General features: G+C 48.0%; 9 protein-coding genes across 9 annotated transcripts; 5 read left to right on the top strand and 4 right to left on the bottom strand.

Moving 5' to 3' along the window:
- Window positions 1–261: 261 nt before the first annotated feature.
- GUITHDRAFT_141827 (hypothetical protein) lies at window positions 262–1,677 on the top strand (the record flags this gene model as incomplete). The annotated part of the gene is made up of 11 exons (XM_005828483.1): window positions 262–285; window positions 336–378; window positions 447–508; window positions 562–666; window positions 714–748; window positions 793–892; window positions 943–1,070; window positions 1,116–1,195; window positions 1,238–1,377; window positions 1,424–1,570; window positions 1,624–1,677. 11 exons carry the CDS (start codon window positions 262–264, stop codon window positions 1,675–1,677), a joined length of 918 nt encoding a protein of 305 aa, XP_005828540.1.
- Window positions 1,678–2,039: 362 nt separating this feature from the next.
- Window positions 2,040–3,614, bottom strand: GUITHDRAFT_141826 (hypothetical protein; the record flags this gene model as incomplete). Its single annotated transcript, XM_005828482.1, has 11 exons — window positions 2,040–2,253; window positions 2,315–2,378; window positions 2,437–2,488; window positions 2,536–2,676; window positions 2,726–2,858; window positions 2,894–2,964; window positions 3,079–3,109; window positions 3,152–3,196; window positions 3,246–3,287; window positions 3,340–3,494; window positions 3,570–3,614. The coding sequence occupies 11 exons, from the start codon at window positions 3,612–3,614 to the stop codon at window positions 2,040–2,042; spliced, it is 993 nt and encodes a 330-aa protein (XP_005828539.1).
- A 1,216-nt stretch (window positions 3,615–4,830) lies between these two features.
- Window positions 4,831–5,707, top strand: GUITHDRAFT_74612 (hypothetical protein; the record flags this gene model as incomplete). Its single annotated transcript, XM_005828481.1, has 6 exons — window positions 4,831–4,899; window positions 4,946–5,046; window positions 5,167–5,290; window positions 5,335–5,440; window positions 5,487–5,560; window positions 5,615–5,707. Coding segments are annotated over 6 exons (567 nt in total), but the record flags the coding sequence as incomplete, so codon positions are not given.
- An 84-nt stretch (window positions 5,708–5,791) lies between these two features.
- On the bottom strand, window positions 5,792–8,503 carry GUITHDRAFT_141824 (hypothetical protein; the record flags this gene model as incomplete). The annotated part of the gene is made up of 12 exons (XM_005828480.1): window positions 5,792–5,911; window positions 6,006–6,093; window positions 6,202–6,303; window positions 6,361–6,434; window positions 6,479–6,547; window positions 6,755–6,799; window positions 6,944–7,081; window positions 7,225–7,281; window positions 7,333–7,413; window positions 7,570–7,637; window positions 8,004–8,303; window positions 8,374–8,503. The coding sequence occupies 12 exons, from the start codon at window positions 8,501–8,503 to the stop codon at window positions 5,792–5,794; spliced, it is 1,272 nt and encodes a 423-aa protein (XP_005828537.1).
- A 954-nt stretch (window positions 8,504–9,457) lies between these two features.
- GUITHDRAFT_153772 (hypothetical protein) lies at window positions 9,458–9,736 on the top strand. The gene has a single exon (XM_005828479.1). It carries the CDS (start codon window positions 9,510–9,512, stop codon window positions 9,666–9,668), a length of 159 nt encoding a protein of 52 aa, XP_005828536.1. The 5' UTR covers window positions 9,458–9,509; the 3' UTR covers window positions 9,669–9,736.
- Window positions 9,737–12,435: 2,699 nt separating this feature from the next.
- Window positions 12,436–14,113, top strand: GUITHDRAFT_112268 (hypothetical protein; the record flags this gene model as incomplete). Its single annotated transcript, XM_005828478.1, has 11 exons — window positions 12,436–12,558; window positions 12,608–12,648; window positions 12,709–12,814; window positions 12,869–12,943; window positions 12,995–13,105; window positions 13,243–13,341; window positions 13,532–13,630; window positions 13,687–13,773; window positions 13,841–13,884; window positions 13,936–13,996; window positions 14,054–14,113. The coding sequence occupies 11 exons, from the start codon at window positions 12,436–12,438 to the stop codon at window positions 14,111–14,113; spliced, it is 906 nt and encodes a 301-aa protein (XP_005828535.1).
- A 142-nt stretch (window positions 14,114–14,255) lies between these two features.
- On the bottom strand, window positions 14,256–15,538 carry GUITHDRAFT_112267 (hypothetical protein; the record flags this gene model as incomplete). Its single annotated transcript, XM_005828477.1, has 9 exons — window positions 14,256–14,264; window positions 14,307–14,344; window positions 14,449–14,724; window positions 14,772–14,892; window positions 14,940–15,000; window positions 15,046–15,083; window positions 15,135–15,280; window positions 15,330–15,424; window positions 15,474–15,538. 9 exons carry the CDS (start codon window positions 15,536–15,538, stop codon window positions 14,256–14,258), a joined length of 849 nt encoding a protein of 282 aa, XP_005828534.1.
- Window positions 15,539–16,047: 509 nt separating this feature from the next.
- Window positions 16,048–17,368, bottom strand: GUITHDRAFT_112266 (hypothetical protein; the record flags this gene model as incomplete). Its single annotated transcript, XM_005828476.1, has 10 exons — window positions 16,048–16,099; window positions 16,153–16,337; window positions 16,383–16,427; window positions 16,481–16,513; window positions 16,567–16,583; window positions 16,645–16,705; window positions 16,761–16,794; window positions 16,842–16,888; window positions 16,944–17,065; window positions 17,119–17,368. The coding sequence occupies 10 exons, from the start codon at window positions 17,366–17,368 to the stop codon at window positions 16,048–16,050; spliced, it is 846 nt and encodes a 281-aa protein (XP_005828533.1).
- Window positions 17,369–17,595: 227 nt separating this feature from the next.
- GUITHDRAFT_141820 (hypothetical protein) lies at window positions 17,596–24,524 on the top strand (the record flags this gene model as incomplete). Its single annotated transcript, XM_005828475.1, is given in 19 exon segments — window positions 17,596–19,143; window positions 19,430–19,520; window positions 19,578–20,582; window positions 20,697–21,511; window positions 21,557–21,631; window positions 21,686–21,938; window positions 21,985–22,124; window positions 22,179–22,223; window positions 22,268–22,398; window positions 22,549–22,608; window positions 22,761–22,905; window positions 22,925–23,064; window positions 23,194–23,259; window positions 23,584–23,866; window positions 23,921–24,007; window positions 24,061–24,097; window positions 24,149–24,212; window positions 24,260–24,362; window positions 24,423–24,524. The coding sequence occupies 19 exon segments, from the start codon at window positions 17,596–17,598 to the stop codon at window positions 24,522–24,524; spliced, it is 5,190 nt and encodes a 1,729-aa protein (XP_005828532.1).
- Window positions 24,525–24,564: the final 40 nt, after the last annotated feature.

Raw genomic sequence — 24,564 nt, 5'->3', positions numbered from 1 at the left:
CTCCCTTCCTATCCGGTCCCGTCTTCTGCCCCTTCCATGTTCCCTTCCATCAGCACTGCGTGCTGCATGATACTTCTCATTGTTCAGCTCTTCTTCTGACTCTTCAACTCCTTCTTGATTCTACTTCGTGGAGTATCCCAACACCGTGCGTTGTAACAAACAGATATTTACCTGAGAAAGACAACTGTGCACTCCTCGATTCAAATATTCTTTCACGACCTGATCTACATTTGACCCTTCTGCATTGCAGTTCCTTGCAACATGAGCGGCTACAGCATCAATCAAGTAACGAATCTGCGTCGATTCGAAATTTCGACTCATTTTGCGCTGCTCAGGCGCACCTGATTCACGATCACTCCTCGGGCCGATCCAGTACACGTATGAAATTCTCGATGGCTAGCAGGCAGGCTAGCATCACTTTCCTGTGCTGACGTAATCTTGGGCAGGTCTGCACGCACCTCCCGGCGGTGCATCTTCCATTTCCTTTGGATGGGGCCAGGAAAATGAGGTGAGAGGAGCTCGATCCATCGGGGGAATGTCTCTCCTGATATCTGTTGTCAGCCACCACGTGTTGCCATGTCGCCTCCGAAGAGCATTGCTACTCCTCCCAAGGCTGTACAAGCTGCAAGCCCTCAACCCACCGAGTCCCCAGGGGAGGACAGGAAGGTTGATAAGATCTTAAAGATGAAAGCTTCAGCCTGAAAGTTGTCCAGGGATTTGGTGACACTGGACATTCCTGTGTTCGACTGTGAGTACAAGCTCAGTCCCTTTTAGGGTGACTCCTGTCGTCAGGCACGCTCCTGCTGGAGGTTCCAATGCCTTAGGGACTTCATTTGCCTGGGCTGAACCCGAAGGAAAGGCTCCCCCCCAGCCTGCTGAGCACGTGCACAAGGTTTCACACATCGTAAGGATGACATCTTGGAGCCTGAGAGTCTTGTGTAGCAGAGTATGCCATCTGCTAAGGTGGTGTCCAACGTGATGCAAGTCGGAAGCACTGTCATCTACAGACAGTTGGGAAGCAATGCCGAGAGTGTTGCCCAGATTGTTGAGATCGAGCCTGTTGGAAGCAGGTGATTCCTGAACCTGTCTGAGGTGTAGCTCAAAAATGGTCGCAGGAAAGACAACTACAAGATCCGATTTGAAGATGGAAGGGAACGAAATACCACGGTGGACAAGCTGCGACTCGTTCAAGAAGGTGTGCCTTCCTCTGCTGTTATGTTGCTCTGAAGTTTTGCAGAGGAAGCTCCTGAGGAAGGGATGGAGAGGATGAATGTTCAAGATGAAAATGTCCCTCCTGCAGAGACTTCCTCCCCCTTCCGCAAGACGGACTTCCAAGACAAGAGGATTGGAGATGGCGTGAAAGTTCAGGCCGTTCAAGTACAACATCATGATTGTGTGCCATGGTTGACCACGACATCAATAGGGAGCAGGAGTCGGCGAGCTTTCTATCGGGCAGAAAGTTCTTTACAAACAAACTCCTCGCTCAGATCCTGAAGAAGTTGTTGTTGTCGATGTGGAGCTTCCAGGCCACAATGGTTCTATGAGGACCAAGACTTACTATCATATCCAGGTGAAGCAACCTGGTAGGGTCTGCTCATCATGCTTTCTTTGACGATCGCGCAGTTTTCCGATGGCAGAACACGCGAGACCACAATCGACAAGATTACCAAGATGTGAATGTCTTTCTGTTCCCTTCCGTGTAGTCGCATTTTAATTTTGAGAGCTCTAATCCGTTTCTAGTGCGAAATTTGATATATTCTAAGAGAAGATGCGAATAAATAGTTTCTTTGACCTTAAGAACCAATTTGCACACCTTCTGTGTGATAGTGTAGTATGATATATTACAACAATTGTTACACAACTCCTGAAATGTGTGTCTTCAGGACGATTACAAGATTATCTAATTGCATGACGCATCGGAATCAGAGATCTTAGGCTCGGGTGAGCGACCCCTGAATTCGTTGAGAGCCGGAAGCAACCTCTTGAAGCCCCTTCCAGATGATTGTACATGGTCGAGCAATCAATCACGTGCGGGGTAATCACTTAATGTTGGAGATAACATGGGACCCCTCCATGTGTAATTCGTCGGAAGACACTGAGATGTTACAGCTGTTTTGGATGCAACTGTAGAGCTCCCTTGCACAGCTTGTCATTCCTTCCTGAGGTCTTGTCATGGAATCTTTCACTTCTGGTAATTGTGGCCCCGATGCATCATTGAAGATTCTTGTGTAAAGGTCTACCATTGGGCCTAAGCTGGATTCATTTCGTCACGAGCGAATCAAATGTATCATTTTCAACGACTGCAATCACATACCGGTGAGCAGTCTTGATTGCCATCGTGTACGAATCAAAAACTTCGCTCTCTGGGACATGTCGCCCTGTACACCAACGTCCAATCAGAAATGGAGTGTAGGTGAGCTCTCAGTCCGTCATGACCTGTCCTCTTTGCACGGTCTGACGCTCGAGAAAGAATTACTTCCATACTAGCCTAACACATGTGCATCAGCGATTTAGAGGAAACCAAAGATAGAATACCTCGACGTGAATGATCGCAATCCTGTGTCTCGGATGTCGCTGACGGATATCTTCTATTGTCCTTGAGTACCATTCATAGTTCCTTAGACTCCCATCGACAAACAACGTCTTCCCTTGCTGCAGAGCAGCCTCTTGGGCAATCTGAGCATGCCTGTCAAAGATGCTGTACCCTCTCTTCAAGTTAGAATACCTCTACGCAGTACCCACATTCTCTGTGTGTGAGTTTCCCAGCTGTTTCGTAGTTTCGGGAAGCATATTCGGACCACTCAGGGAGTCTGAGACGGAAGAAGTCTGGATCCACCCTCACAATCTGAGGACACAATCTTCATGAACATATACAGACATTCCATGATCTCACGTCTCCAAGACGAAAAGCAGGATTTTGACATATCTTGTCAATGACGTAGGATTTCCCTGATCCCATCGCACCTGAGAGGATGTACACCATTGTTACACGAGGAAGGAAGGAACCAAACACGATGTACCACAAGTGAAAATGATCCACGGATGTGTAAGCTGAGTCGTAGAAGGTTTTTGAAGAACCTCTTCGATCAGCATATCCTGCAACCTCTGCCTGCTTGACTTTCAGCGGTATAGATCCAAAATCGTACCTCACCTTGCAGGCATGAAGTTGGTGTGATATGTGTGATCGAGCTGAGCACTGGAAGAATTGAGTCAGAAATGTGATGTCGTCCTTTGAAGAATCATACCGAATATCGGCAAAAGGCCCCACAAACTCCATTTCATCGTGACTGTGAGAACAATTTCTCACTTGCGTCAACGACGAAACATAACAAAAACTACCTAAAGTTTTCTGCAGTTGAAAGGGACCAATCATAGGTCTTAGAATGCCCAGCATTTGTTATTAGAAGCTTGTTTTCGCTGGCATTGTTGCTAATCGGTTGATCCACAGTGATACCTCCCATGACCTGCAGGGAAGCATTAGTGCGTCGTTCCACCTAGAAAACGTCCATTTCATCTTCAATCCATGCTTCTCTGGATCTCCATCTACAATCACCTCTCATTCAGCTCACACTCAGATTCAGATGTCTTGTGTCCGGCTCCCATTCGCATTCCATTGCAGAGAAGGCAAGGAATATGAGATAGATCGAGTGCATTTCACCAACCCATGATCCATTTTCCTGTCTTGTTCAAGAGACGTTCTCACACCATGTCGAACCATCTTTCAAACCATTTCGAAACAATCTTTCTCTCTCTTCTGATCGCTCCCATCGTTCATCTCACTCCCCCCCCTCTCTCTCAAACCATTCATCTTGCTCCTCTACATCTCTGCATCCCCTCCAAGAGCAAGGTTCCCATCTGAGTAGAGCCTGTTTTTCCCTACCCCTACTTTGCTATACCCTACCCCAGAGTCTGGCAGGCTTGCATTACCCCTACCCCCTTGATTGGTAGTCTTTTTCCATCGTTCAATTTCTTCTCCTCAAGTCTTCATATTTGCTATGTCTTATGATAACATAATTATTGTATTGTAGCAAAGAGTACCCCTTTCAATGAGACACCCCTACATATTTTGCACCACCCCATGCTGAATCGGTACCCTGTGTCTTCCTATGCCTCCACAAACGATGCGGTCCTAGTAGTAAAGATGTACAACCAACTACCCCACCATCCATTGCAAGGGCTTGCTACCCCCACCCTCCACTGCATCCTAATATAGAGGCGGGCCGTCAGTGAATGCCCGGGGGATCCCCGAACTTCCGAAACCCGGCGCGACATCAGTACTCACCTCCATGAAGGCCGCCATGGCAGCAGCAACTGTGACGATGCTGTGGCTTCAAGGGAGCAGAGGAGGCGGAAGCTGCAGAAGCTGCTTCATCGCCACTAATAAACTACTCCGTCTACCAGGCAGCGCGCTTCCCTCGCTCAAGACTTGCTGCTTTAGGCCTGTAAAGGGACGATACTGGGTTGCGCCCGGTCGAAGCATGTCACGGAGTTCGCAAAGCGATGAGAATGTAAATACAGATCGAGAGATGAATGGCAACGAGATGACGGAAAAATTCTTAAACAAAAAGATCAGGGTCGATGAACTCTTGTTAGAACTCGGACTTGCCAGCGATATGAAGGTACTCATTTCATCAGTTCGTTCCAGATTTTGTAACAGTCGATCCAGCATGCCGGTGCTCTTGTCTTGGCAGGAGCTGTGATTATCGATGAAACCGTACGTGTCACTAGCCCTGCTCAAAAAGTTCGTAGGAGCACTCCGATACGTCTTAAAGCCCAAAAAGTAGTCGCGCCTTGCATAATACCTGCCTTATGACTTTTTAACTTCTCGTGCAGGAACATCCCTGGGTATCTCGTGGGGGGATGAAGCTTGACCATGCAATCAGAGAATTTTCTGTTGAAGTGAACAGTTGCTGAGTCCCTCTATATGCGTGAATAGAGTATGCAGGTCAAAGACGTGGTAGCGGTTGACGTGGGTTGTAGTACTGGGGGGTTTACGAATGTATTGCTGCACTATGGAGCGTCAAAGGAAAGAACATATACTCTCCTGTCGAATTGTTCGAACCCGTTGACAACTGCTGTAGGTTTACGCGGTCGATGTTGGGTATGGCCAACTTGACCTTCAAATAAGACAAGTATTGTCAAGCTGTGTTGATTGTTGGTATTTAGATATGGCCAGGATCCTCGAGTCGTGGTGCTGGAGAGAACGAATGCAAGAAACTTGACCCGAGATGTTATCGCAGACGCGCCATCCATGATAGTCTGTGACGCATCTTTTATCCCTCTGCACAAAGTAAGTCCTGGCTCTCGCCCAGGTCTATGACGGCCTGGATGCAGGTGTTGCCAGCCTCGTTAAAGCTTTGTCAACCTCCATCAGTGCTGTTGGCCTTGATCAAACCTCAGTTTGAGGCCCTTAGGCACGAGGTCGAATCGGGGACTGGAGGTTGAATCTTGCGATCTTGCGCTCTCCACTCACGTGCTCTTGGAAGTTGTGCGTGACGGGAAAGTGCACGAGAGGGTTTGCTCCGAAGTCTCTTCGTGGTTGAAATCGGTTGGATGGGAGGTAACGTCCTTGACGTATCAGCAAGCGAGATCGCGCTTGACAAGGAATGACAAGGTGCAAGGGATCACTCAGAGTCCCATTACAGGGCCCAACGGGAACATTGAATTCATCATCTATGCAAGACTGCAGAATGTTATGGAAACATGAAAGCAAGACAGAGACAGGGTCGCTTTCATACAACCTCCCTGATCATCTCTCATAGAAATTTCCTACATGTGCAGTCGCAACTGATCAAAACCCCCTCGAGGGCTTCTTGGCTTTGCCCCAAAATTTGAAGATCTGCCCTTGTTGCTGCGGGGGGTGGACGTCGCGAATCTCATAGATGAGGCCCATAACTTCTTTGAGATAAAACTGCAGCTAAAGTTCAGAGCATGTCAGATGTCAAAGGAGCAAGGCGACCTCTGGGTCGAACCACCCTCCACGAGTGATCATCTCCATCTCTGACCGGTATTGATGTTTCCCAGGATTCAGAACCTGCAAGAGTAAGGTGACCCGACCGACACTTGCAGTAGAGTTGATGCGATACCCCTTGACTGTTGAAGTTTGTCAAGGTCCTTCCTCCTAGGAGATTGTCGGGCCGATATTCGAACCTATGAGGCATTACTCTTGCTCTAGCAAACTTCGATTGTGCGGTCACTTACAGTGGCTCACGCGCGATGTTGAAGTTGTACTTGTAATCCGAGGGCTGATTGAGATGGTTCAAGAGGTGATAAAGCTTGTACACTTTCATCCTCATCTCGTACCTAATTGAAAAGTAAAAATCAACTTGCTGCCAAACTTTCGCAAGAGCAAGGGAGTACCCTTCCAGCCTTGGGTTATAGTGATGGTAACCTTCGAAGAACCTTTGAGGCATTCCAAAAGTTTCCCCTACCGACTGCGGAGAGATCAATCACAAGTAGAAAATTACGATCCGCGTACAAGATCGAACTCAGCTGGCCCATGCCAACTGGCAGGTCCGAAAACAAATTCTGTCTTGTCGCCTTTTTCCTGCAACGAAGTGTGAGAATCTAGTGGCTCTCTGAGCTGATTGACTTCTTACAGCAATATTTCCCAACCAGATGTCTCCGTGCAACATCGAAGGACTTGATTCAAGCACTGGCGCAAAGATTTCTCTCCACACATGGCTATCGACTAATCGCTCCAGTATCTTTTTCGAACACTTAAAGATGATTAGATGAAATTTATCTTACTGACCTTGTTTCCAAAGAATCCAATCTTATCTCGGATATTGTCACTGTACTCGGCAGAGCTGAGAGCAAGTCAATTCCAAAGATTTCAGACTTGGAGGGAGACCGATCCACTCTTTCTTTCGCTGCTGATGCATCACGGATTTCTGGTTCCAATCTTTTTTCCGCAAAAAACTCAAGGAAGTCCTAAGCTCACATGAGTCAAAGTGAAATTGCTCCATGCCTCAGAAACCTTCATTTCGCTGTTTCTCTGTCTACGCTGCCCAAGGAAGGTGTCCATGTGATATCCATGATTTCTTGATTTCTCCAAGGAGTTCAAGTGAAGGGCCGCAAGCTGGAGGCAATATCATCAAATTCCACTTCCTTGCCATTCACAATTCTATGCCTGCTCAGCGACTCTTCCAACAAGGTTGGGGGTGATGCTCTGATGCAAACCGGCATGTCAGTCTCGGAGATTCACATCATGAATGTTCATACCCGTTTCATCTCCACCCACTCCAGAACTCCATATCCCCCTGAAACGAGCTCTGATACCTAGCAGCGAATCATAACAAAACGTTTGAAAGTGATGGAGAGATATCTCACGTTCTTGTTGACAGATCTCATATTCCGTATGTATTCATCATCCCACAGGTCTCCTGCTACAAGAGGTGCAGGAACTGGAATCTGCGGAGGTTTCAACTTTGAGCCATGCAGCAACGATTTGAGGATATATGACCGATTTGAACATTCTGATGTCTCTCAACGATTCCTGTTCAATGTCCAACAGGTGTAAGCTCGTCAAACCAGGGCAGTAAGGGGATCTGAACATTTGCAAGTCACCTGCTCTCCTTCGTAGTAATCAAACGGGTATGGCCGTTTCTTCTCGACTGCTGAACTGCCAGCACCAGCTGAAGAAAAATCTCAACACAGTCAGCTTGGAAGACGCTCTTCCACCTATGATCGATTGCAGCTCTTTGGGAATATCAAGAACAAGACCCCCAGGCTCGTTTGACTCATTGATAAGAGAATCCTGATGAAACAACCTTATACTTGTTGAACTCCAATATCGCAAACTAGTGTACCATGAAGTTGTTGTTTCCGCCACCACCAGCACTCAAGAAGTCAAATTCTGTCCCATCGCTACAGTGGAAGAGTGAGAATGATCAGGTAGATTGATACAATACAACCACCTCGGCCTATACGACTTTTGAACTGAAGGCAGGCCCGAAATGGAAAGGTTACAAAAAGGCAGGCCAAACTGGACTGCATCTTACAGTCCTTTCCAGTCAGGATCACTTTGACGAACAAGTCTCCTCCACGGACTTTGTATCTGAAGTGTCTCCTTGCCTTCTTTGCATTGAGAGGGGGCTCATAGTATTTCTTCTCAATCTTCTTCCTGTCAGAGCTGAACCTTCCACCCCTGCCTTGCGAGGTCGGGACTGTTGGTGCATCCTGAATTTGCGGCAAGTTCACTGGAGTGTCGAGCTCGAGCTCTTCGATCTCCTTCAAATCCACCGGTCCCATCTTCTCGCCCTGTGCAGCAGAATCCTTGTCAGTGAAGGACTTGAGGGGAACTGCAGCATTGAGTTACCACTTTCTCCAGGATGGCTCTATGAAAGGGATCATAACGTCGGAAGTTCTGACCGATGTTTCTGTTGTAGATCTCTTCTTCCTTTGCAGCAATCTTGGCTGCTGCTGCTGCGATGCGTGCAGCCACATCGAATTCCGCTGGATCCTGCTCGGACGTCGGCGTTGTTGCGTTGTTGGGGGACATTTTCAAACATAGCCGCGAGTCGAAGGAACAAGTCAGCCTGCTGCGGCTTGACTGCACCCGCCATAGCGAGGGAGAAAAGGCAAGCCCATAACACTTGGATGAAGCAACGAATGTGGTTTGGCGAAGGGAGAGCATGAGCATGAGACTCGAAAGAATGCTTCCATGGAATGTTCTCTGCATTGTTTTTCGCAACGTGCCCGTCGTCCTACCTCCTCCTTCCTCCCTCCTCCTCCTTCCTGCCTCCATTCCTCTTCCTCTGTCTCCCTGCATCTTCTTCTGCTCTACTTCTCTACTTCTCTACCTCTCTGCGTCTCTTCCTCTCAAATCTTCACTCCTTGCACCGCCATGTTTGTGATGCGACCCGACATTCCCCACTTCTTGATTACTCAACCATGTGACTAATATTATCGTCCTCCTTTGTTTGCTCCGGTTTGCCTTTCTTTTTCAGTCAATAAAGGTGAAAAACGAGCGAGCGCAAACTCGCGGGAGACTATGAGAGCTTGAGGGAGACAGGGAGACAGGAAGGCAGGAAGGCAGGCATACGCACATACTGACTGACTGACTGACTGACTGACTGACTGACTGACTGACTGACTGATACATAGAGAGATAGATGGAGGGTTGCAGAGAGGAAGAGCTGCACTACAGGCCTGGGTGAGATGAGCTCAAGAATGAGAGCAGATCGCACTAGAAGGAGCGTCCACACGAGTTCAAACCTTGACATTACTTTGATACAATACGTACACGGGACCTACAGCGTTAACAGACCGAGTGTGGTCAGGCAGCGCTGGTGAGGTTGGAGAACAGCTGCAGAAGCTCCTTCGAGGTCGCCAAGCTCTCATCCAAGATCTGATCTGACAGCTGCAACTCCATCCTGAGATTTTCAAGAGCCTAACAAGGCAGTCAAGCACCGCCAAGATCACCACCACCACCACCACCACCACCACCACCACCACCAAGCGCTGACCTTGATCCTCGAGGGCCCATTGAACAACCCTTGGTAGATATGCGTGCCTTCTCTTGCAGCCGCCAGCTGCTGCTGTTCAATTGCTGCTCTCAGCTGGGGAAACTTTCGCAGGAACTCGGGGGGAAAGCCCACAAGGGGTGGGTCGATGAATCCATGTCCAAGGAGTCCAAGAGCACCTGGAATCCCGTCAGGCCTTGATGCGTCGACAGATCAGCTGCCTGTAGAATTCAACAGATCTCTTAGCAACGTGAAGTTCTTTGACACGCCGTCCAGATTTCCTGCCTCTGTTGCACAAGTCAACCCCCCGTGCGTATCCAAGGAAGACGACAAACTACCCGCAAGAGCTTCCAGCCACTGATCCGGAGAGATTCGAAGGAAACATGACATAAAGTCAGTCGTCCAGGCACGACATACATCAAGCACGGAGTACCGAGTTCACGGTGCCCTCCGGCGAGAAGTTGGGAACATCCTCTGTCAAACTTTCGATGGAACCTGCTCTTTATCAGTCGCCATCTTCTCCGGAGGCTGGTTCCGCTCACCGTAGGGGACCCACGTTTCCATTCCACCTATCGGTAGCCCAGCTGGTGGCGCCGTCATGTTTGGCCCCATCAGGACCCATTTCTTGCGGCTAGAGGAAGTCGGGGTGAAGCACTCCCTATCCTCTAGCCTCCCCCCCTCCCCCCATATTCCATTCCTCCGTCGCAGCAGCAGGAGCCTGTTGTTGCGCTCAGAAAAGGAGATCGGTCTCTGGGTCTGAGTCCATGGAAGGTCATCAAAGATGCAGTCGAGTACTGCAGGAAGATGGTGAGAAGGTTGCGAGGAAATCGGAGTGTGGACACCTTTCATGCTCGAGCCTTGTCTCTCTTGTGGATCGCCAGCTGTCCAATCTGAGTCTAAGACGAAGATAGACGATGATGTCCTGAATACTTGTTAGAAACTTCAAAAGGAACATCGCATCAAAACCTGAAGAAAGCGCATCGTTCTATGTGAACGAACGCTTGCATGAACATACCGACAGAAAAGCAATTATTTTCAAATCCACTCTCCATTATTTTAGACTTTGAAGCTCCGGAAACTTTGATGGCTGCAAGGCTCTGAAGAAATCCTCGTTTCAGTGTGATAGGATCTCACACCTGGTCTCACCGCATCCCGGAACACGCAATCTTTCACTATCAACAAGCTCCTCTCATAAGTTGCGATAGCATTCGAATATTGCGAATCTGAGCTAGAGAAAAGCTTCAGTTCTTCGAATCGAAAGAGAATCTTTGAACTAGAATCGTACCTGTGTGTTGACCCGAACTTACAAGAGATGAACTCAACAGTAGAATTCTGGGTGATAGAACAGATGCTGAAGGAACAGTGAGATGAGACTCCTCACAGAGCATGCACAGAAAGAATACCATCCTTCCGAACTTTTCATGTCACATCGCTCAAACTTCCAGGGACCGCCTCGGATAAGCAGCATGATGGAGGAATCATCGTCGCAATCCTCCTTTCCGTTAGATGGGATCGAATCAGTGCTTCCTTGAAAGCGAATGCTGTAGAAGTTTCCATTTGATCTTTCTGTCATGAAAAATTGTCCCTCTATGACTACTGACTCTGGTCTCTCTTCTAGACCTCGTCGAGTACTTTCGTCCGATTGTTTCCATCGTGCAGGTTGTCTACTGACATCCTCGTGTGGACTCACAAAAGCACATCCGTCGACAAGAATTGGCTCTACGACATCAACTCGTGAAGCAGGATTGCTGCAAGAAGTCACTCATCTACAAAGAAGCAGAAATGTGTCAATCATGAACTTACCGGGTAGGTTTGAAGGAGTCGACCTGGTAGTACCCTGGTTTCATCAAAACTATTCTTCGTTCGTTCCCTACGAATGAGAACGCTTCGACGACATTTGTGTCGTCAGGTACAACTACTTCAACGTCTCTGGCTACTGCATTCTTTGACTTCAACTTGCGCTTGATGTTTGCTTCCAGCGAAAGGGTAGCATGACCCTGGTTTGATCAATTTCATCTCGTCAGAGGTTACGAGAATCCTGTGCGCATACCTTGGTAAAGTGAGTCATAGACCCCATGTTGCTAATGGACGCGCTCGCCATCCTCAGCGTCTCCTCGTCCAAAACTTTCCTGCAGCCCTCGCCCAGGACCTCTTCGGCTATCTTGTCCTCGAAGCTCAATAGCTCAGGAATTGACGATCGCTGTCTCAGCAAAGACTGGATCTTCGATCGCGGATTCTCCCTCGCATGCAACTCTGCTTCTCCTTCCGGACCAAGAGTACGCATGCTCGGACCAGGAGTCCGCATGCTCGGACCAGGAGTCCGCAAAGTCGGTGTGCTGAGGACCATACCCGAGTCTTCGTCGTCAACGAAGTTCTTCACCCCTGTCCTCCCAGATCTGAACGCAGACGCACCAAGGAGGGTCGTTGCGGATGGCGGGACAGGTGAGTCCAAGATTGATTCAGTATCTGAAGATCCGTGTGTTGAGTGCTGAAGCGAATAAGCACACCCCACCAACACAGCGAAAAAGCAGCAGGTTCTCGTAGAGAACTTCATGAGTAGGATTCAGATGCTGGTCGGATCAATCTCCCACATCAAGACAACTCCTCCTCATCCTCCTGCTACTCATGCTGCTGCTGCTGCTGCTGCTGCTGCTTTTCTCTCTGTTTCCCCTTCGCCACTCCCTTTCCTTGCTGCCTTCATGTCGTATTTACCTAGGATGCGGATCAATAGCAAATAACGGTCGTAACGTTGAATGTGAGGAGAGCAAAGGATTTCCCGATGGCGTGGAAAGCTCTCGTTGCGACGGCAATGGCTGCAGGAGCGGCATTCTTGGTGGTGGTGATGCGGGAGAGAAGGAGGATGAGAAGGTACGACCATCGTCATGCTCATGATGTGTAGAGATCAGCTCAAAGAATGCCTTAGTGGATCCTGCTGGTTCCTTCTCATACCCCCTGTTTCAGGCAGTTGATGGGGAATTTTGTGGACGTGGACGGCAAAAAGATTTACTGTGAGGTGCAAGGTGAAGGGAACTTCACTGTTGTCCTCGATGCCGGCCTTGGGATGTCTAGTCTTTCATGGCATTGGATTAAGGTAACCCATCTTCCAGAGCGGATTCATCAATGCCCTGACATGGTGGCAGGATGTTCTTGTCAGTAGAACGAGGGTGGTGTGTTTCGACCGGTGATCTCCAGTTTTCATGATGTCGTCAAGGTTGTGATCCATGTATCCCTCCACCAACAGGCCGGGTCTGGGATATAGCCCACCCGACAAAGGCCCATCATGGCTGCGGAGGGTGGACTCGATAGTGGATCTCACCTACCAGCTTCTAGGAAAGCTGAAACTTCAGGTTCTTCCAGGCTAAATCTTGACCGCCCCTTGGCTGATGAATGGGATGCCGCAGGAGAATCTGATTCTTGTCGGACACTCCTCTTCAGGAATGCATGTGCGGCTCTACGCTCACCTGTACCGAGAGCAGGTGATCCTCGAAGCTCCTTCATGAGGTTGATGAAGAAGCTTCAACCTTCAGGTCAAGGGGATTGTGCTGATCGATGCTGCGCATGAGAAGCAGCTCCAGAAGCTGCAAGGCAACTCCATTTACAACAGCTACCCTTCTAGGGAAATGACCGAACACAAAATGGTGCTTCGTTCTCATGTGGATGTTCTGCGATTTGACTCGTTATCAAGAAAAGATTGAAGTTTCTGTCTAATACCGGACTTCTTCGTATCATGGTTTGCTGCCGGCCCATACTTGATGCAATGTGACCTTTTTTCAAGTACTTGATCTCCGGCCCTGAGTTCAGTAGGCTGTGCTGGCAATTCCCTCTTTTCGTTTACGTGCTGAAGTTCTTCGATATGCTGGGAAGATCTGTTGCGGTAATGCCGTTGTTCCAAGGAGCATGCTCTGGTTGATTGTTGCTTGGTTACATCACTGCAGGTTTCCGCGCGACAGAATGAAAGAATTCTGGGTCCACATTTCCCAGAGCACCTTCGCTCACGTTTTCAAGCGGAACAAGTCGATTCTACTATCAGTCACCAGCACACCAATCCTGATCTTTGCTCTCAGAGTGATGCGGCAAGCATGCTTGCCATGATTTCAGAACATGGATCTCAAAAAGACTCCATGGAATACATGCAAACACTGGACATCATGAAACCCGGACAGGTGCTTGCCTGACTGAGAGAGTTTCTGTTGTGCTCACTTGAGACGTTCCCCCGCAGCTGGGCAACATGCCGCTTATGATCGTATCGAGAGATCCCCAAAGAGGTGCTGGAGGGAGACTCTATCCCAATGCCAAGGGAGATCCAGTGCGGGAGAAACTGCACGAAGTAAAGCTTTCCTCTTCATGCTGCTTTTCTAATGTGCCTCTCGCAGGAATTTCAGTTAGAGCAGGCTGCCCTCTCCTCAAACAGCTCACGGTAGACTCAAAATGCTGACGAGAGCATGGAGCTCATGGACGTATGGAACAGGAAAGTCGTTGAAGGAGCGGGCCATGGTTCGCTGCTGTTTGTCAAGGAGGATGCAGAGGAGGTAGCTCAACACATCTGCTCTTTATTCAAAGCAAAGTGCGACTGAACTCTCAATCAGACTGCGAAAGCTATTTTACAGTTAGTTGATGCCGCAAGAAATGGTTCACAGCTGAGATAACGAACATCCAAGACTTGCAGGAAAGTCTCCTGTATTGTCACTACCGCAGGAGTTTCCAAGACAAAATTGGAACGATTTGACCAGACCAGACTCTCACTATTCCTGTACGCATCGCTGTCATAGCTGAAAATCCTTATAACCGTCAAGAACTCTGTAAGTAACATCAGCTCAAGATGAACATTAGTAAACCTACCGTCCCCAACACGGCGCAGGAAAAGGCGGTGTTGGAACCTATTCCCAAGACACATCAAAAAGACATACAAAATAATAAAGAAAAACTACCCAGCATCCCCAAAATGATTGAGTGTTGTGATTCCAGTACTTTTTGCCAACACCTTGTTTCCAGAGTTCTTTCAATCGAACTACTTCTGCTTGCAAATCGACGCTGAGCTTGTCCCTATCTTCATACGCCATACTTGAGGTCTCGATGGGCTTCCCTATGATGAGTATTATCGGGCTCTTATGGATTTCTTTGAAGCTGTCGACTTTCGCCCCAAGAATAGATCGCGTGTTGCAAATCGCTACAGGGACCACAGGCATCTTTGCTTGAATTGCCAAGACGAGGCCTCCTTTCTTGAATGGTCGCACGTTGCCGTCTGATGACCTTGTTCCTGTACATTGCCAATCAGTGACTTCAAGCAGAAAGGATCAGTCGTACCTTCTGGAAACAAGAGCACAGATCTAGGTCGCTGTTCCAGAGCCTTTCGTCCCTTGTCCAGTGAATGAACAGCTTTGTTGTGATCTGAGCGATCTATGAATATCGTCCCACCACATGCAACCTGGAAGGCTGGGTCACCAAGTATCGAAATCATGAGTTTCACCCAACCGCCCATCCGAATATTGGGAAGTAGGCGACAGACGATTTTGCGATCGCTATCAGCCAGAACCTTAAAAGCTTTCAAAAGACATGAAAAATGTCCGCAATGACTTACGGCAACGCAGCGAACACGAGAGGGATGTCGTAGATTGACTGCATCTCAAGCATCAGGCTTCGCATTGTGCGACGAGCATAGAATCATACCTCGTGGTTGCAAGCGAAGAAATAGTGCTTGTCAGGATCAAGGTTTTCCAGACCGATCACAGTATATGCAGCACCAGTGGCCCATAGAGTGATCTTGAAATATATCGTAGAGCACCGCCAAACAAGCCGCTGCACTCTCGTGAGCCCTGCAGCACCTCGTCACACTCAGCTTTTCATCAAATCTTTATGAAGCACCCATGGCAGGAGTCAACAAGATCAAGGACAAGGTAGGCAGCCCTATCACTGGTACCCAAAATAGCGCGTTGGTGAGAACCCAGAGACTACGAAGGCTGGGGCGTTGTCAGAGAAGCTACGCCCTTTCAAAATCAAGCCCCTTACATCCATCCATTGTTCTTGGAGTCAGCATTCGTCATCTTGTTCTTCGCAGAGCTCTCTTTTGCCATCGTTATCCTTCAGCAATTAGATATTTGACATGTGTCTCCTTGTAAATCCTGACTTACGAAAAGGTCATTCTCGGCAGCTAAAAACATGGCAGAGAAAACTTGAGTTCTACACTGGTTCGGCTTCAATACATAGCTCCTCTTCGCCTCTAAACCAGCCATTACATGTATGGCCCCTCATCTTGACTCATTTGTCTTCAAACACAAACCTCCTCCTCCTCCTCCTCCTCCGGCGCGCTTCTTCAGCTCTCCCTCTCCCCCGCCCCCCGACACACTATCCATTTTTCCGTGTCCTGTCGACCGTCCCTCATCCCCGCTCAAGACCACAGAACCCGGGCAGAACCTGGGGCAGAACACATGGGCAGAACAGGGCAGAACCCACCGGGCCCACCCCTGCAGGGCCCACCCAGCAGTCAAGTCGGCTGCCGCAGTGCACTCCGGCCCTGCTGCAGCCAAGCCTGGTCGGATTAATTTACTTATAGAGTTGGTACAGTTGGTAGGCCTGACTCGTTTCACTCTCTAGTAAGCCTGATGGTGAATTCCTGTGCATCTTTTCCATCTTTCCTTCTTCATCATGAGAGGTTAGAGGAGAGGTTGTGTACAAGTCAGGCTGGTACCTGACCTCCAGGGACACTTGGCTGCCAGGCAGCCCTTTGAACAAGTCGAACAACTCCTGCTTTGACTTGCCAGCTATCGGCTGATCGTCGATGCTCAGAATTGCATCTCCATTTTGAAGGGCTGGGAACGCTCGGTCGGCAGGGCCACCTGCCTTCATCCCGATGATTTTGTATATTCCATTTTCCTGTGAATCACCATCACTAGCAAAAGCAGCCAATATGACAACAACATCAGCATCGATCCGGATACCGATCCCAGCGCTATTTGAGAGATGCTGTAATGAATTTTAGCCCATAATCAACCATAGCGTCAACGGTTTGTTCCAACCTTGTCCAATTTTGGGACTCTCAACATCTCAGACTGAAGGATTCACATCAACAGGAAGTTTGCATAAAGGATCAAGCAACTGTCACCGTCTGGACTTGATTCCCTAGAGTGCGAAGTCACGCACTGCTACGAAAAGCAAGGAAGTGCCAAATCAAGAATTTTACCGTGTTGCAATGCTTGAAGGGATTCTTCGAGGAATTTCAGTCTATTCAGGATTTGGTCCTCCTAGCCAGATTGAGTTGAGGTCGACGAATCGTTCGACAGGAAGGTGATGATTTACCTTGGGACCTCTTTGCGAGACCTCTGCAGAATTCCTAGAAAGTTTTTTGTCTTCACAGTTTGTAAATTTTTTTCGAATCACTCCACGAAACGTTTTTCGTTGAACAAATACTGTGTGATGCTCTTCACCTTCGTCGAGTGAAGGCATGCCGCACTGTACAGCACTTTCTACAGTTTCAATCACCTTCCTACTTTCATGTTGCATGCTGGAAACATCAGAGTCTCCGTTGGACTCAGCACAATCATTCCAAAGTTCGTCGATGATTTCTGATAAAGCATCATCCACCACTCCTTGCGAAGATGTATCTTACACAAGCGACGTCAAGCTCATACTGTCATCAAGTACCACAACAATTCACCTGCTTCAAGGGCTTTCCGAGCAAATGAGATAGTTTTCATCCTATCCTTCAAATTTTTCATTCCCATTTCCGCCAGCTCCCTATCAGCATGTTTCCCGGCTAGTTGCTGCAAGATAACTTGCTCCTTATTGAATGTGTCCTTGAACTCGGACAACTCATTCTCGTCAAGCCAGTCTGAGATTCTCACATCAAGCTTGTAATCACTGGCTGAATCAGATACGTCAGCGAAAGAGTCTTGCCGTTGAAGCATGCCTAAGTTCGAGTCAAGAGAGCGCAGCACTTTGTTTGCGTCTTGTATGAGAGAATGCACAGCTTCGCTCGGAAACTCGTCCTTCCTTTCCACTTCATCAGCAGGCTCGGGGGAGCTCACATACAGCCGCGGCATGCGCAGGTCCTCCCGCGTTCCATCCATGGCGAGAGAAGGGTCAAAAAAAAAAGAATTTGATTGTCAAGATTTGATGTCCGTTGGCCTGCACCATGCTGAAGCGCGCGGTGGGATGGTGGAGATGGCTGGCGTTTCTCTTGTTGCTCCTGCCAGAAATCAATGGATCGGGGCTGTGGATGAAATATGGTACCTTGCAGTGGAGACAAAGTCAGGAAAGGAGCGTGCGATTCATTATTTCGACTGCATGGCCCTTGTCCTCGTGGAGGTTGTTGAGAGGAGCACCGAAGATAGGAGACGTTGTGGACCTAAGATCGAATGTGACGGATAAGAACATGCAGCTGTTCTTGAGCTTCGGAGACGGGAACTCCCTCGGCGAGTCGCAATCTCCTCTGACCTCTGCATCTAGCTGCGCGACTGACGGTTCGTGCCTCTCTGCTGAGATAAGGGGGATCGATGAAGCTGAGGATCTCGTGTTTGCGCTGGTCATAGTCGACCATACATACTCACCCTCAGATGGCGGGACGGTTGACAACTATAACATCTTCTTCTCAGGCTGCTGCAAACCAATCAGCGGGCTAGACAACAGCGCAGGCTGTATGTACAAGATAACATCGTTGGTCTCACTGAACAGTACGGACTACACCCAGTCAGCTTTGTTTGCTCAGACTCCGATTGTCAACGTCTCGTTGGCCATCTCTACCACTATTCAGCTCTTTGCCTATCACCCCACTCAGCAAGTAACCTTCGCGATTGGGACAGACTCTGACTACGGAGGAGATACCATGTCATGTATATCTACCACGAAGGGAGCGCCTTACGATGTCACTGTGGATGCGTCAAGCGGACTTATCTTTGTTCCGCGTCTGAGCAGAGAGTCGTACTACTCCATCGTTGTGCGGGCATGGACCACCGACGTGATCTTCACAACAATGGAATTCTACATCCGTGTCCGTCCGACACCGGCGGGTTTCTCAATTTCTGACCTGCCGGCAGGGCTACAATACGCGAGGACGGCAGAAAGTTTCATCTGCGATCAACTGAATTCAGTAGTTGTCCGTGCCGTCCTCTCGCAGCCGACCCTCAACTTCTACGTCACCAACAGAGACTACTTGCCGACCTTTCAAAACGTGTCGAGGTTTGGCCAGCGCCTTCCCCAGCTCGAAGTCATCCCAGACACGCAAGGACTCCTGTACCAATTCTTGTGGAACCCTCCCTGTGAGAGCCTCCAAGAGCAGAAGATGTACACCTACACAGGAAGGCATCTCCTTGACACGTTTGCTGCTTGCTTTCAAGTCAAGCAACTCACCAGCAGCCTGAGCGTGCCAGACTTCCTGGTGTCTCTGTCACATCCATCTTGCTATTTCCTTCCAGTCATTCGATGCACAACCCCGCAGCTTCAGATCAAGGACGAGGATGGACGAGACTTGCTGCCCTCCTACGTTGTTCAGGCCGGGAACTTCACAACCTTCACAGCGCTCGCAAAAGATGATCCTCAGACGCAGGTTCTTGACTTGAAGCTCACAGACAATTCTTTAGGACCAGGAGGAGATATCGAGATCAGCCCAGCAGCATGTGTCTCTGGCTCTTTTTCTCCGATCGTGCGAGATCGTAACCAGAACTGCACGGAGGTGATGTTCAAGGTAAGTCAGGTCTTTTCCAGCACCAGTGAGTGATTCGATTTTCCTCCAGATCACATTTCGTGGTGGGCTGAACAATGCTGGTCGAAACAAGAGAATTTGCTTCTCTGTCTATAACGATCAGATACTGTGTCCTGCATCGAAACGCTCCTCCGACATCTTCTGTACGGTCTTTTTGGTACCTGCTCCCGTCGTAGAGTGGCAGATACCCTCAATTCCCGTGCCACCTCAAAACTCCAGCTCGCTGATTTCTGAGTCTCAACATTGGGCAGTGAAAAATGTTTCACAGAACAGTTCGCTCCCGTCATCAGTCAACAATATCAGGTTCGCGTTCAGCCCGAAAACGAATCTATCTGCTGGAACTCGCATAACTATCTCAGGTCTCACTGGGAGTGCAACCCAGAATTCGCCAGTGGAACCGATGAATTCGGCAACAGGTTCTTCGACAGCAACGAATGACAGTGCATGGAAAATCAAATACACCAAGCATTCGAGCAATCTGGTCGCCAATTATAATCAGCTTGAGTTTTATGTTCAACCAAAGTACTTCATGCCGGAGAATCAAACAATTGAGATAGCTGGACTGATTGGAACACGAGTTGTATGTAACAAGGATCCTTCGTGGAACGTCCAGCAATCTTTCTCGGTTCCTGTAGGAGTTCCTGTTTTCTTTTTGTGCGGAACGTCATGTACAAGGAACAACCTCTTCTTTGACTTGCGCAATCAGACTAGCGCTCTTGCAATTTACTTTCCATCCATTCAAATTCCTTATCAAGCAAGTGTTCAAAAGGTTTTACTTAGTTTGACGGTTGTAGAAGCCTTGCAGCAAAACCTTACCATCAGGATTCGCACCATCAATCATGTGAACCCTCCTTTGAGCATGCTTTTTCAAAATGTGAGCACATTCAAAAAGTCGGACCAATTTGTGGAGTGGAAGTTAACTTCGTCCACCTCAACTGGCATCGCCTTCTCTCTTGACTTGTCTCTTCTCTTTCAGGAGAAGTTTGATGATTCTCTGTGGAAGGAGGGAAATGCGGTCTCTTTGTTCTTCGAGATGACTTCGCAGGGTTGCAACTCTCCATCCTGTGTGATCAACTTTCAATACTCCAACATCAACATCCTGTACACGTGCCCGCAAATAGAGAAATATGTGAAGATGCATGAAATGGGGAAGGATCCAGCAAAGTATTCTATGTCGTTGGCTGTGAGTTGGAATCAAAACACAGGAGTGATTCTGATTCGGCTTCCCCTCAGCCTTTCTCTTCTCAATGACCGTATCTATCGTTTTGTCTTCACTGTGCAAAACTCCTTGACAGCCCAGCCTGCTCCTACTGTGACCCTCAGAACGTACAATGATACTGGTCCATTCTGTGGTAAAGCGATATCTACTCTCATCTGCTCTAGCAAGCGTGAGACGTTTGATCACAACATTTCAGTTACAGGTTCTGCTGTGAATACCTTTCTCCTGATTTCTGCAATCAGTTCCAGCCTCGCACGTCAAAGTACCTCCAAGCCTTTACATGCAAATACACTCGTCGTTGAATTCACAACTTCAGTGGAGTTCGATGAGTACAATACTGTCTTGGTGCAGGGTTTGAATGGAATCGTGAAAAATGCTTCTCTTAACTATCTTTCTGCCGTGCGGGGTACTGTTTTCAGCTACAAGAATTTCACGAATGGTATTCTATCGTTTACGATCAACTCAGGAACCAAGATATTTTCAAACTTCACATACTCCTTGTCATTTACTGTTGTTAATGGTGATACAGTGCAACGCGGTCAAAACATCTCAATGCTCATTGTGGGCATCACCAACGGAGATTTCACCTCTTGTGCCTCTGCAAGCGGAGACTCGGCTCCTTTGAGAATACGAGTCTGGGATAGTATTTACGCTTCGCAGTCAAACTCCGATAGAGATTCTGACTTCACTTTGCTACTTAATTTCACCTCTCAAGTTTTTCTCGAGACGAATCAGAGAATAACGGTCAGAGGATTTCAAGACATGAATTTACAGTCAAATCTAATTCTGGATAACTCCACAACTACCTCTGGTCTCAGTTTCGTCACTTTCGAGAATTCAAAACAAGATGCTGTCTTGGTCGTGACGACTACGCTGGCTGCTAGTCAAGTATCACTTGGCGTCTTGCTGCGGCATGGCAGCAATCCAAGAATTGGGAACGATATGTACGTATCTCTCGGGGGGGTCCTTTCTTCATCTTTTGAGTTGGTCACTACCGGAGCATGCGAAGGTCGACCGTTCTACGTGAATTCGATATCAATCAAATCAAATTTCAGTCGCGTGCTTTTGCCTGTTTTCGAATGCATCTCGTGGATATCTGACATTGGTAGCCTGTCCATGAGGCTGAAAGCGGTGAGCTTCTTTTTGATGCTGATTCTTCATGAGTTTTCATCTCAGAACGTCGAAGCAGGAGAGGATCTGCGGTGGAGTATGGATGTGATCAATGATATACACACTCAAGCAGCTCCCAAGGTGAAACGGTACACATCCCATTCGAGGAATGATCGACATCCTTTGTGATAACAGGTAATCGTCGGGATCAATGAGGCAGGATGGGAATATGTCGACACTCCTCAAGGAGAAATGGCTGCGCTGAACATTAGTGCCTGGAGCTCCAGCTCGATCTCACAAACGAGGTTTCTAGACTTGCTCGCTCCATGTTCTTCATCATTGACGAGTGTTAGCAATCAACCAGGAAGCATCAACATCATCACAGTGTCGCTCATGGCGGCCATACCAATCAGGATAGGCTCATTCGTGACTGTGATAGGCCTCACAGGTTCCTTTAATGTTTCTCTTGCAGTAGTTGACTTGGTCGCGGATAGGCACAGCCCCTTTGCCATCAGATTCGTACTACCTGCCGGCTGATTGCGATCCTTCTCCCTGTCTCGCTGTCAATCTCAAGTGGGATCGAAACACTGGGCAGCTTGAAATTCAAGTTGTTCAAGAAATTTCAGTGGGGCAGGTTAGTGACTTTGCTCCAGTGCCCTGAAGCTGTAAATTCTGTTTTGAATGCCAGAGCATGATCGTCAAGCTGACTGTCAAGAATCCAACAAGGACACAGGTCCTTCATGCACGATTGCCATAGCTCTGATTCAATCTTTTCAGCAATCTCCGATTGTTTATATCTGGGAAAAACTTGTTACGACGCAAAATTCAACAGTCATTATTGCACCTGAGCAGAGGATCGCCCACTGTCTAGAAAATTATGATCCACACTACAACTCGTTGTGTTCACGGTATTGTTTGTTTCCTCGTGCTCTTTGTTTGGCATCATGATATCTTTAGGTTTGGAGCAACAACCATTTCGCATAGCAATACAAATCCTCCTCTATCGTGATCAACCTTGAATATCTAACAGACAAGCCGTGTGTGACTGGATGTTTCAGAATCGAGATGTGGGAAGAGGCAACCATTAGTCAAAGCAATCCCTTTCCCGGCAGCATCAAGTGAGCCATTTTGAGGTGTCTTCCCAATGTCGCGATGACTTCGTTCACAGCGAGTTAACATTTTTGATACGATCTACGACATCAATAGGTTACGGTAAGTCGTTTGAAAAGTCGCTGCTTGTCCTTATGTTCCGACCTTCCGCCATTTAAAGGTCACACAATCACTTTCTCCGAATTGCATGGCATAGCGACGCCATCAAGTCCTTCACTCACCTCGCAGTGTCAAAACCCTGCAAATGTTTCTACTTGCAGCGCTGTGGTTGTTCACTTGCCCTGATTCTTGAACGGCCTCTCCAAGTGAGAATGTTATGAACAGGTCGAAGACATTTTCCTTCAAAATATCCAGCCTTCCAGTGGCATCTCTGCTACAGAATGTGGTGATCAGTGGCAGGTCGGGATCAATGAGACCTGGGTACTTGGAAAACAAACTGACGGGGATCTTGTTGCAGAGCTACTGTGCGTTGGCTTACCCGAAATGGAATGCGGAAAGAGCGACACTTAGTTTGGTAATACCAAGGGGAACACATCTGTAAATATTATGCTTCCTATTTGCTCAACAAGTTTGATTGACTGTCATGATTTCAGACTGGCAGGAGTAACCTATGAATTCAAGTGGAAGATCAAAAATGGCATGACCCCACAGACAGCAAGGTTCGATTCTTTTTTAAATCGTCAGATTTGTTGATAAGAGGCCTGATAGTGGGTTGGTATAGGAACGTTTCTGTTGCTGTACTTCCACCACCCTCTTCGGACACCGAACTATTTCAGTCGGACCCAACGTCAATGCGACAGGTATCTTTTTGTGTCAAGGTCCTCCTGATGAAAGAAATCGTATTAACGATGGTCATTAGGACATCTTGAATAGTGATAGCAGGCCACTCTATTTCCTCCCACCGATCGCTCTTGGTAACATGTTCGAAATTTCCTACATCTTCCTCTTACGGACTGTAACTAGATGTATACGTTGGCTGTCAGATGCAACAATCATTGCGAGCAACTGAGGAAAGGTCTTGAAAACTTCTTTGTTTGCCTGAAGGTTGTATCACAGATCTCGTCTTCATTCGTGTTAGACATAGAATTGATTCTCGACGCAACTCGTCCGCCACCCCAGGGATTCAAGATGGAGAGTTTTGAGTGCCTTCATTCGTCGGAATTGCTTGTGGGCGTTCCACAGAGCAACTCCTCAATCAAGTGCTCCGATGTTCATACTGGATTCCTTTGGAAAGCAGCCCAGAGCGATTGGGGTTTGAAGTCGCTGGTATCACTGAGTCTGACTGGATGATTTACATGTTGATTAATGTTCTTTTTGAAGGTTTGCTTCCGAGCAGCAACTCAGACGCCGGTTTCTGTTGGTCTCTGCTTCCAAATGAACGTGCTCAAGTGCATATATTGCATACAGGTAAATCATGAGAGGAGCGCTTTCTCGTGAATTCAACCGTAACACGGAAACAGCAAAACGATTCTTTCGAATCGCTTGCTATTGAATGGGGTGAGCCTGCCTTTGTGTGGCCTGTCTGTTGTTATGCTTACCCTTGCTCAGGATCAAACTGGTTGCAAATCTGGTCTACCAACCTCAACATTCTCGATCCTGCATCGTTAGATATGTATGAAGATTATGCACTTATGCGTACCATAACTCTTATATTCCCAGTGGCCAAAAAGTTCTGATAGGAGGGCTATATGCTCCTTCCCCATATGATACCAGTGCAATCCTGGTCAAGCAATTCGCAACTTCCCCCGAGTCGCTTCGAAAGGTGCGAAAGCTTATAAGAGTTTTCACGTGACCTCTGACTCACTTCGACGTGTTGGAACAGGCGAACCCGAACGAAGAATGGGATGCCGTGGACAATGGAACAGCTTTCCTGTCACCTCACCGCCCCTTGTGTATTATACCCAAAATTTGTACAGACATCTGAGAATTAAATTTCTACATGTTACATGCGCGACTAGCCTGTG

This window comes from Guillardia theta, assembly GCF_000315625.1.
Source record: "Guillardia theta CCMP2712 unplaced genomic scaffold GUITHscaffold_58, whole genome shotgun sequence".
NCBI classification, from domain to species: domain Eukaryota; class Cryptophyceae; order Pyrenomonadales; family Geminigeraceae; genus Guillardia; species Guillardia theta.
Note: the sequence above shows the minus strand (reverse complement) of the source record. Positions and strands in the feature narration are given on the sequence as shown.